General features: G+C 43.5%; 1 protein-coding gene across 1 annotated transcript in view; it reads left to right on the top strand.

Annotated features, from left to right (window-relative positions):
- The window catches only part of grin1b (glutamate receptor, ionotropic, N-methyl D-aspartate 1b), a 51,662-nt gene that overhangs the window by 14,079 nt on the left and 25,083 nt on the right, over nt 1-12,500 (top strand). Inside the window, exons 9-13 of the mRNA XM_063195729.1 lie at nt 393-479; nt 1,540-1,675; nt 5,578-5,705; nt 9,153-9,317; nt 12,050-12,168. Of these exons, the coding sequence (XP_063051799.1) occupies nt 393-479; nt 1,540-1,675; nt 5,578-5,705; nt 9,153-9,317; nt 12,050-12,168 (635 nt within the window). The remainder of the gene's footprint in view (nt 1-392; nt 480-1,539; nt 1,676-5,577; nt 5,706-9,152; nt 9,318-12,049; nt 12,169-12,500) is intronic.

The following is a 12,500-nucleotide window of genomic DNA, read 5'->3' as shown; positions in this document are numbered from 1 at the left end:
GTGCCATGCCAACTAGGGGTGTAAATCACAGCCTCCATGATGATACGATTCGATATCGATCGATTATTTTCGATACTTATATTGAGAATGCCCCACGATTTGATTCGATTAGATTTTTTTTCCCAATTACTTTTCCACTGTTATGTTATGGAGCTAGGGCATTGGGCAGGGGTCATTGATTCGATTGTTTTCGATATTTAAGAATGCCCCACGATACGATACGATACGATACGATATGATTCGATTTGATTTGATTTGATCGTCGGCCGTTGGATCAATTCTTATTTACACCCCTAATGCCAACGTCTCTTAGTGTCACTACTGCTGTTATACTGTACAAGCTGCCGTACAGGCTACAGTGTGAGGGCTGATCAGGCTTCTGTTTCTGGCAGGTTCAGATGAACACCCAGCGCAAGATCATATGGCCTGGAGGAGAGACTGAGAAACCGAGAGGATATCAGATGTCAACCAGACTCAAGGTATGTTCAAATGTAGAGCCTGATTCTGTTTTACCAATAGGCCGTCAAGGCAATTGCCCAGGGTCCCAGAAAAACTGCCCAGTCAGTCCAGCCATGGTAAATGCCATAAAAAAAACCCTCAAAAGAGCTCCCATGTCTATATTTTGGCTAGGGCCCCCACATGAGTAGAGCTGGCACTGTGTAGAGCAGACATACATACAGTAAAGCTGAACAGTACAGACTTGATGGGCTCTCGCATAGGCTGCCAGCATCAACCATTCAGCTAACTGAACAATAAGCCCATGGGCTTACACTAACCTATATTGTATTCTTTATACTGTAGGCCCATCTGTATAGATGTAAATTATTTCAGGCAGTGCGCTGGTACACTTTTTTAATCAAGTAATGTCAGCAAGATGCTCTACAAAATAAAGATCTGACACAGAATTTAATTCAATCATACCCTCCACACTGTCTGAACTTGAAATGACCTTGTGAAACTGGTACATGTGTCTCTTGAATGATCCCAATAAACACTAGTGTGTTCCAGAATTCTATGAATTCATGGGTTCTAAAATGAGATTCTACAAGTGATGTTTGGACAGGAGCACTCTCCAGCAGACCCATCCATCCATCCATCCGGCGATCCATCACCCCGTTTTATGAGTGCAATAATACGGGCTAAAGGGTTGAGAGCTGCCATACTACAGTAGTCTGAAGGGGTCAGTTGAAGGTCCACTAGCCTTCCTATAAAATCATCCATGCGTCCATTCTCTGAGAGAATTGCCTGGCACCAGGGAACCGGCCACGGCAGGGGCTCTCACTTACACTGACCCTGGAGTGACCTGTGTGCCTCTGGGTTAATGGAAATGGAGATTGGCCTCTTTTCTGTGTGTCTGTGCACTGCCATTGGGGGATTGCTGAAGTAAATTAGCCTGAGGCTAACACCGGTGTAATGCATCCAATGACAACAATTACGTTTAAAATTGTACAAGGCCTCTTATAATAAATTAAATATAATTGCATTTACCAGAAGCGTAGCCTACTCTCATAGCCAAACCTTCCTCTTTTGGATGTCTAGATTGTCACCATTCATCAGGAGCCGTTTGTCTATGTGAAACCGACCCAGCGCGATGGCACGTGCAAACCGGAGTACACGGTCAACAGAGTCTTAATCAAAAAAGTCATCTGCAGTGGGCCCAACGAAACCATTCCAGGTAAGGATGCCATTCACGCTGTTTGGTGATTCATATGTGATGATGGGGTGCGAATGCCACGTATGCCGTTGAAAGAAAAAGAAGAATCCCAAGGCAGTCTCATTTACATTTAAATTTAAACATTTAACAGCCTTTATTGCATTGGCTTGGTTACATTTACTTAAAAAAAAGACTCCAACACATTAGGGAGTCAAGCCATGCACACTGTGATGGTAAGGAATATGAAAATGTCCAGGGTACGAAGTCGTGAGGATACGATGTAGTCTTCACTGTCAGATGGCTATGCGTACAGTAGGGAGGGTGGAGGAGGTAGGCATATTATTAATGATATGCAATGCAAAAATGCTTCTTGCAGCACTGACATGTAAAGAAGCTCCCCATGGGACAACAAATACTTGCTTGAATTCCACAGAGCTCCACAGAGCTCCACAGATCATGGCAGTAGCCTGTAGGCTTGCCTGGGAGCCAGGCAGCAACAGCTCAAGATCATTCATCCCGATCTCGTGGGAGAGCGGCCATGAGACACACACTGCAGGCTTAACCAGATACATTATTCAAACTCATCATGAATATCATTTTTACATTTATTTTCCATTAAGCAGCCTCAGCTAATGGGCTCATTAATATTCTCCAATCGTAAAACTGCACGAAGTCGAGTAACTGTAAAAGCTTGTGTTTGTTTCCTTGTGTCGATAAACTAATAGATTGTGGGCCAGAAAGGAATTCTCAATTGATTGATTGTTCATATCACCTTGCTTGTCCAGGACAAACATTAAATTAGATATTACATCCAGCATTTTTTAATTAATATCACGTTTCACCTTGACAGAGACAAACTGCAAATTAAGCACAAGGTTTTTTTAATCAATACATGTGTATCACCTTGCCAGAGCAAATTCACTTTAAACTCCAACATTAGCAAACATGACCGAGTCTAATATAAGTGGCTTTATTTGAAGTATTTAACTCCAAGGTGGCAGGGCTAAAGTCTGACACTTTTAGCAGTTTTATATATAAGCTCCTTTGGTGTCTCGGAAAGCTTTGCATAAGTAGAATGTGTCATTGTTGCTGTGGCTCTTTCATTATTGCAGTATTTGAAAACTCTTTTTTAAAAATCACAAAGCAACTGAACAAAATGTCCTGGACAAGCTAATGCGAACAGTTTGGAAATCTTAGCTGCACTCTCTAATGCGTGTGTTTCTCATCACCGACTCGCAAGCACAAGCTTTTACCATTACTCATAGCAGGCTGTGCGTTTTAATAGTTTTATGATATGTGAATATTAAGTATACTATTAGCTAATGCTGTCGAATGGACACCTAATGTAAAAATAATTCGCATAATGTTTTTGAGTGATGTCCTTGGGAGGCCTGCCGAGTCTGATAGCAGTCATCCCATTCTGATGGAAGCCATTCATACCCACAGGGAAAAGGATGATTCATATATGAACGATACATTTCTTATATGACACATAAAAGTGGACCATTGCTCTTTTCTCCTCATAAGTAAGGCACACATACACATTCCAGCTACTGTAACATAGGGGTTATTCTATGATTCGTGTGCGCTTTTAGGTTCGTGGACTTTATTTGCCAATTCTAACTATTAACTAAGTAAGTTTTGAGCGCCATTCTTAAATAATTTAATCCATTCTTTTTCATGTTCCCATAGCAGGAAAATTGCCTGTCGACTGTGTTATCAACATATTCATAAGATTCTGAATTAGAAATCACATGTACAAAAACACATGTGTACAATGCATACAAATACATGAATTGATTAAGGTGTTGTGGTGGCACTTCTGAGATCCTCAGTTAGCACAACACCATGAAAATGGCTGAAATGTCGAGCCGTGTTACCGTCAATGGTGTTACGCATCAGCTATGACAGTTGAGGAGGAGTATGTTTTTGCCAATTGATCTCCATATTGAAAGACAAACAAACAAAATAATTAGTGTTCTAGGGAGATGGGTTTGTCTGCTCTGTTTTTTCTCCTAAAAAAGTGCCGACTTGTTCCCCTGCACTGTTGACTGTAACACAGTTGAGTAACACGGTTGACTGTTTTGAAAGTGTTTTTGTGCTATTGATCCCTTATGTGTTGGAAAAACTAGGGGACACTAGGGATTATCTCTGGAGAGGGAAGTCTTGTGTAAGGAGGGTGACTAAATTCAAATCAGACGTTACAGGGATTTAGAATGAAAAATGTGTCAGTCTGTATCACAGTGAATCATAATGAAGCTCAACAATCACATTTTCTATATCAGTTGCACAGATTAATGACAACATTAGTGGTAAGGGACATAAGCACTTTCAAACATATGTTGTTTCAACTCTACTAGTATTTTTATATATGTTTGAAATGACAAAAATCAAGCAAATGTTCGCTTTCATAAGAGTATTTATCAAATGATTTAAGATTAAGCTTGGCAATTTGTTTGTTTGGAACCTTAAATGTATACACTAGGGAAACATCTAGGTCATTTATTTGAAAAAAATACTGATAATTGATATTTTGTGTTTGCCAAAAACGCACTGGAAACATAGAATGACCCATATATGGAATGCGCAGAGTATAAAGTAGAAGTAGGAGTACTCTAACAGATGTAATTACAACACTACTGAAGTAGTATGGTATTACAAAGTTGAAACCATGTCATATCATACCACTAGGTGTTGTAATTTCATCTACTTCTACTACTTTATGCAATAGTGGGAATGTGTATGCTTACTGACATACTATGAAAGTGGCCCATTCCTTTAAAGATTTTGTAGGATTTGTATAGCCATGTAAGATTTTATATATCTTTACCCTGTATTGGTGGCTGGCATGACTCCTTTGGATCGACAAATGAGCCATCGCAACCCCTTTGCCGGGTCTTCTGATACGAAATTACTCATATTATTATTAGTCATACTCAAATTAGGCCTACTCATATTGTTAGACAACCATCCAATCAGGAAACGAGAGGGGCGAGGGCGAAGGGTGAACGAAGACACATTACATGCAGTTTGAGCAGATTGCATGTCATCATGGCCAAAACATTGTGCGACAAAGCGATTTCAAACTTCATACTGCAGTTCACTCCAGTAATCGTTTCTCACTTTAGGAGTTTGACTGAAATGAATGTGCCGCAGTGCTGTCATGGTCTCACATATCTCTCAGTCAGTGACGGATTATGATTCCATGGGCCCCTGGGCCAGACAACACAAAAGGCCCCCCCTCAATGGATGCTACCATTCAGGTCAGATGTGAGAATATGTTGTTGGGGATAAGAAAATATCTGTGCAGGAAATGGTCAAAAAAGGTACTGCAACTCTGTTGCTCATTGAAACTGGGCTGCCTATTGCCAAATTTGATATTTACATGAAAGTTTACTAAGTAACAAACTAATATTTTCTAGTATGGTCCAAGTACAGTCATTTTTGCAGCTAAAAATGGCTATTTTTGGAAATTCAAAATGGCGGAGCATGGAGAAGATCCCCCTTTTCATGTATGAAAAATGCAATTTTTCCAGTCATAATGAATACTTAGAATTTGATGGTGGTGGTAAGTATTCGTGAAATAGGTAACATTAGAATGGGCAGCATGAATTCTGGAAATAAACAGCTAAAAATCTCACACAGTGTCCCTTTAAGTGTGATTTTAACACAGCATCGTTATGAGAATGGAAATATAGAGGCTTGAGCTTCAGGGTCCCCTTGACTCTTGGGCCCCAGGGCCTGAACACAGTAGGCCCATGCATGTCTTTGGCCGCAGTGCTGTTATGGTCTCTCGCATACAGTATCTCTTCTTGTACCAAGGTATTACACAATAAACCACTTGCTATACTCCATGAATGACTCAGCGAATGACATGGTGAATGACACGGTGACTGACGATGACGTTTTTTGTCTCCCATCAGGCAGGCCGATTGTGCCGCAGTGCTGTTACGGTTTCTGCATCGACCTGCTGATCAAGCTGGCCACGACCATGAACTTTACCTACGAGGTCCATCTCGTGGCCGACGGCAAGTTTGGCACTCAAGAGAGAGTGAGTACTCAGGATAATCACATCAGATCATCCACATTCCCCTCACACAGGGCAGCGGAGAGAGAGAGAGAGAGAGAGAGAGAGAGAGAGAGAGAGAGAGAGAGAGAGAGAGAGAGAGAGAGAGAGAGAGAGAGAGAGAGAGAGAGAGTCTGCTCTCTTCCACTCTCTGTGTCTCTATCTATCTCTTACCTCTATTTTCCACTGTCTCTCTCTCTCTCTACCATTCTCGCTTTCTCTTCTCTCTCCCCATCTCTCTCTCTCTCCCTCTCTTTCTCTTCTCTCTCTCTCCCTCTCTCTCTCCCTCTCTCTCTCTGTGCCATTTGATATATCTCTCTTTCTATTGGTTTTCTCTATCTTTCTCTTTTCCTCTATCTTTCTCTGTCTTTCCCTCTCTCTCTCTCTCTCATTTTCCATTCTTTTCTTTCTCTTGCTTCCTTGCGCTACCCCCCTCGAGTAGAAGACAGTTTTTCTGTCAATCAAGCCAAATGGAAAATGAAGCTCCCCCTTAGGCTTCAGCCAAACCTTATTCTCCTTTAACAACAATACACCTCCTGCAATATTTACCGTACAGCACTCAAAGTGATTGCATCGCGGTGATGCCCCGTGATATATAAAATGCAAAGTTAGTGCTTGTAAGAACTACATTTGGCATCGAAGGTCACGACACTTTGGAAGTTAACTTGGAGGGAAACTTTCAGGGTTGTTGGCAAAGAAAACATTCTTAAGAGCCAGAGTAAAATGTTGTACTACGTGGAGGCCATAGCAATGTCCACTTGAGGCTCTAAACAAAAATCAAACCACTGTTACAGAACTGAGTAGACAGAATTAGTAGACACTTTCATCCTAATTAGTGCAAAATTCAGGTAAAGTGTCTGTTGTTGCCCAAAGCCATCCATGCCTACTGGTACAGTAAAAGTGGGACTCATATCTGCAACCCTCTGATTTCGAGTCAAACTGATAAAGGGCTTTGCTTTGTCATTGCCACTGCTGTATTAGCAGGAAAAATGTCTACCGGTTTCCATAGGAAACAGAATGGTGAAAGTTTATGTCTGTGTCACTGGATGCTACTTTTCCGTTTCAAAGGCAATGAATTGAAGGTGTCTGAAGTCACAAGCTAAAAAGGCTAATCTCTAAGACTGCCATCCTTCTGAGACACCTTCTGAAAGGTGATGGTGCAGGTTCATAGGTACTTAAAGCACTCAAGATATGTATCCCATTGGAAACAATCTGAAATAGTGTTAGAGTCCATCCATTAACGTTTATTTTTTAAACAGAATTTAGTGATGATGTCACATTGTGGACTCCTCCTCAGCAGAAAGGCTATTGAATCATGGATTTCCAATCCCCAACGTGATGTCACGGGGAAAGAATAACCACTACTTCTTCATATAATACTATGTTTTGTGGAACCCAACCAAGTCAAATCCAATGGATAATAGTTTAAAAGTGTACTACTAACAAGAAAGTGGTGAAAAGTCTTTTTCTTAAGCTGCATGACCACCTTTAATGGTGTGTGGTGGCCCCTAGCAGTTTCTTGTTTGGCTTGTATGGGCTAGGAGTCTGCTATGGTGTGTGTCTTCCTATCATGTGTGTGCGGCGGGTGTGTTGTCACACTGCACAGGGACAATATGCCTTGTGTATTTCCCTGGTGTCCTGCCACACAAGTGCGCCCCATGTGCTGTATGTGTGATGCCCCATTGTGTAAGTGTGTCCAGTGTTACATTGGATTTTGTAGGGGGGCTTTCTTTTACACTCGCTGGGGTCTCTATCTCACTATTGTACTACTGCTGTATTAGAAACAGTGTCTGTGGGAGCTCAGCTCAGCTCCACCTGTCTGTGGGTGCATTCCAATATGCGACCTTGCATCCTCCACTTGGGCTTGTGGCCTCACATTTTGCTGATGCTCCGCCTCGGTGGAGAAAACAATTATGTTTCCCCGCTGTCAGACTAGCCAAAACAATTTTTGGGGGACTATTCTTCATTTACCATCCTGTTTGAAAATGAGTAAATGACTTTACAATTGAGCTTTTGCGAGATATCGAACTATTATGCTGTTGTCAGTGATGTCATTTACAACGTATTACTTCCTGGTACGAGGCCACAAGCACAAGTGGAGGACGCAAGGTTGCATATTGGAACGCACCCCGTATTGCTGCTGAGGTGAGGAGACATGCAAAGCTGAGCTCTGGAGCATTCTGGTCCAATGTAAAATCTGGGTGTGTCTCGTGTGGAAGGAACTCCACAAATCTCAGCCATCCAAGTCATGGACGGTTTCATCTGCTACCATACAGTGTAGCGAGTGATATAAAAGTCTTAGAGCTCGGACCACCAGACTGAAAAACAGCTTTTTCCACCAGCTGATAAGACTGATGAGCACAGGCCGAACACACCACAGTCTTTACACTTCAACACTTTTCTTCCTCTTTTACCCACACAGAGACACACACGCATGCAGACACGCACGCAGGCACGCACGCACGCACGCACGCACACACACGCGCGCGCGCACACACACACACACACACGCAAGGACACACGCACACACGCACGGACACACACACACACACGCACGGACACACGCACACAAGCACGGACACACACACACACACACGCGCACGGACACACACACACACACACATTTCACTTCACATACTTCACATATTTTTTTGCTCACACACGCACACACACACACATAGTACACATGCTCGCTCGCATGCACACACGCACGGACACACACACGCACGGACACACACACATCTTGCTTCACATAACTTTTATTTTTTTAAACATACACGCACACACACATACACGCACACACACAAACACACACACACACACACACACACACACTTACTGTACAGACACTTCACTTTCACATATTGTCTCCCTTTATTTTTGAGGATAGAAACACAAGCATTCTAGTCTCTAATGCAGCATAAGGATATTTAGATAGTAAATTAATCTTGATGCTTATATCTTGTATGTTGTATCTTGTGGTGTAGGTAAACAACAGTTAGCAACAACACAAAACACACAAAAAATATATCTAATACAAACATTTTGAGATGTACTGTAATATAATAAATGAATCGCGACTATTGAATCTTGTATGTTGAATCTTGTGCAGGTCAACAACAGCAACAAGAAGGAGTGGAACAGCACGATGGGGGAACAGGGGAACAAAAACACACATTTTTTCCCTCTCTTGTCCAATATTTTGATATGTAATAAATGAATCATGCATTTTGAATCTTGTGCAGGTCAACAACAGCAAGGAGTGGAAGGGCACAGGGGGGATAGGGGAACTGTGGAGCAAAACAGCAAAATAACTGGGGAGCAAAACATGTTTTTCTCTCTTTCTCTCTTTCTTTTTTTCCTCTCTCTCTTTTTTATTCAGCAACTTTGAGATGTAATAAATGACTCATGCGCCTTGTAATCTTGTTGCAGGTCAACAACAGCAACAAGAAGGAGTGGAACGGCATGATGGGCGAGCTGCTCGGCGGCCTGGCTGACATGATTGTGGCGCCGCTCACCATCAACAACGAGCGCGCGCAGTACATCGAGTTCTCCAAACCATTCAAGTACCAAGGGCTCACTATACTGGTGAAAAAGGTACGTACCAAGGGCCCACTATACGTACTAGTGAAAAAGGTACGTACCAAGGGCTCATTATACTAGTGAAAAAAGTACGTACCAAGGGCTCACTATACTAGTGAAAAATGTACGTACCAAGGGCTCACTATACTAGTGAAAAAGGGACGGACTACTGCATCCCACATTCCGCAGCTGGTGATATTTTGGCATTGACCAGCCCCTCACCCCCACCCCCTCACCCCCACTACAATTATGATGGGCTCAGTCCACAGTAGTATATTAGGGATCTATCTATCTTTCAAAAAATTCCTTAGAGACCGGCCCACTATTTAGTAAATAGTGAAAGGACATTTTTTAAACAAACAAAAAATCCTGATGACTGTCGGCCCACCGGGAAAATGCCCTGTATTGCAGATGACCAGTCCAGCCCTGACTATGAGCTACTGTGCCCATCCAACTGAACTACCAAGCCATTGCAACACTACAGTATAGCGCCCCCTATGGGTTAGGGTTTAGGTTGGAGTGTGGGTTTGGGCTTTATTACTTAACAGCTTATTGGTAACTTATCTCAACGAAGCAGCCCAACTCTCGACAGAGCACCAACTCACTGAGGCTGGTCTTCATCCATCATAAAGCCCTCAGATGAGTAAAAGTATGCACATCACGTCCCGCATGTACCACATCTCGCTGTGGCCAGGTGCAGGACAAAGGCATATCTGACAATCGAAGGAGTAGTCTGCACACCGCGAGCAGGGTCGAAACGTTGTACAGTATGTCGTGAATAATCCTTCAAAGTGGAGCTGCAGTGGGCACAGACTTGTATGTCTTCTACTTCATCATAAAGCCTCCATGTTTGATTTCATCCCTCTGTGTGCTGCTGGCGTTATAGCAGTAGCGAGATTTACTGTAGGCGGGGCCGTAACCAGACATTTTCAAATACAGAGGTCAAATACTGTGTGCTGTACTGCATACATTTAGAATGCTTCAAACAACTCTTATATGCTAAAAAAATCAACTGTTCACTGGGGAATGTTGATCATTCACAGTAGTCAGTAGTCAGACAGTAGTCACAACGCGTCAGCCCGTTTAATTAAAGGCTTTTTAACTTCACCAGCAGTGTGCCTTGGAATCTTTGGTAGACCTTATCAACAGCCACAACTGGAGCTAACTCTTTTGTTTGTTGTCATTAATCACTGCCTTGAGGATAAATGGGGGTGGCGTATATAGACTGAATTTATCATTGTTGATCATATCGATTTTCATCGTAGATAAATTCTACATTACTGAAAAAAAATACAGAGGACATGACCTCTGTGCCCTCAATGGTAGTTACGGCCATGGCAGTAGGGAGATGTACTGTACAGTACAGTACCCAGAGAGGGTGTCAAATCATTCTGGTGATCATTTCCATGCACACTGACTGGCTGACTCGACATGGGCACATAAGGGACCTAGTAGTAGCGACGCTGTAATATTACAGATGGAAAAAAGCACCAGAGAGGGGATATTTAATGAATAAATAAATAAATCAAGCTTTGTAGAGATTGCTCATCATGGTCCATAAACCTCTATTATGCAACCGCTTTTAAAAAACAGGGGCAGCAGGACTAGTTGCCCCGGTGGCTTTCAGTGTGTGTCCTTGTGCACGAATTGAATTGCCCCGATGAGCAGTAAAGTATGAAGCATATGATTCACAGATGATGCAATGAGCGGTAAGCAGTGGGCAGCGCGCTCATTTACACGCAAGACCATGCCTGTGATCACTCGCGCTCTCTTTTTTCCCTGTCCTTTTGGCTCTTCCTCTCTCTTTCTTTCTCACTCTCTCTCTCTCTCTCTGTCTCTTTTCCTGTCTCTTTCTCTCTCCCTTTCTCTTTCCCTCCATCTCTCTTTTGCATTTCTTGCTGAGTCTTTCTTTCTCCTCCTCTCTGATTCTCTCTATCTGTGCTCACCCCACCCTGTTTTTTCCTGTCTCTATCCCTCCATCTCTGTTTTCATTTCTTTCTGTTTTGTCCTTTATCTTCCTCTCTGCTTGACATCTCTGCTTCCCTCTATCTGTGCTCACCTCTCTCTCCCCCCCTCTCTCTCTCTCCCTCTCTCTCTCTCTCTCTCTCTCTCCCTCTCTCTCTCTCTCTCTCTCTCTCTCTCTCTCTCGCTGACTCTGTCTATCCCGCCCTTTCTCTTCCTCTGCTTGTCCTCTTCCTCTATCCTTCTCTTTATATCTGCTCATCCTCCCCCCTCTCTCCTCCTGTCCTATTCTCTGAGCCGGCAGTCCTCCACCACTGTCTCTCCCCCTCTCTCCCCTGTGTGAGCTGTGTTGGTGCGGGTGCGGTGACTGGCTCTGAGTGTATGCGGCGGTGCGGTGCGGTGCGGTGCGGTAATGGCCGTTCCCACTGTGCTGCGCGGTGCTGTGTGGCGTGTCGCCGCGTGCCGCGTGCAGCTTCAGCACACACGCATGTCCGCCAGGCAGCCGGGCCTGCCGAGCCGTGACTAACACTGCCCTCTTTCTCTCTCTCTCTCTCTCTCTCTATTGCTCGATTTCCTTCTATCTCTCTCTGTCACACACACACACACACACAATACAAACACACTCACACAAATACACACACACACACAAACACAAACACACACATACAATACAAACACAAACACAACTCTCTCTCTCTCTGTCTCTCTCTCTCTCTCTCTCTGTCTCGCGCTCTCTCTCTCTCTCTCGCTCTCTCTCTGTCATGGTCTCTTTCACGCTTTCCCAGGAAATCCCAAGGAGTACACTGGACTCCTTCATGCAACCCTTTCAGAGCACCCTGTGGTTACTGGTGGGTCTATCGGTCCATGTTGTGGCGGTGATGCTCTACCTATTAGACCGCTTCAGGTAACCAAGTGGGCCCCCTGGCCCATGCCCCACCCCACTACCCACCGCCCACTGCCCACTGCCCTCTGCCACCTGCCCCACAACAACCCCTCCCTTCATACCCACACACCAAAACAAATTTTGCAGTGCAAATTCAATAATGTTATGGGGCCTATACTACAAAGCTGTTTCAGGAGCAGACCAGGTCAGGTTAAGTTAAGAGGTGAATCACCTAAGAGAAGAGAAGAGCCTGGAGTCCTCTTAACCTGGTTTACTCCTGAAACAGCTTTGTAGTATAGACGTTATGCTCTAGAATAGTGCTAAATCCAACTCTCTGAGTGCTGAATTAACAC

The sequence above is a fragment of the Engraulis encrasicolus genome, chromosome 3 (assembly GCF_034702125.1).
Source record: "Engraulis encrasicolus isolate BLACKSEA-1 chromosome 3, IST_EnEncr_1.0, whole genome shotgun sequence".
Classification (NCBI taxonomy): Eukaryota; Metazoa; Chordata; class Actinopteri; order Clupeiformes; family Engraulidae; genus Engraulis; species Engraulis encrasicolus.
This window is presented reverse-complemented; position numbering and strand designations above follow the sequence as displayed.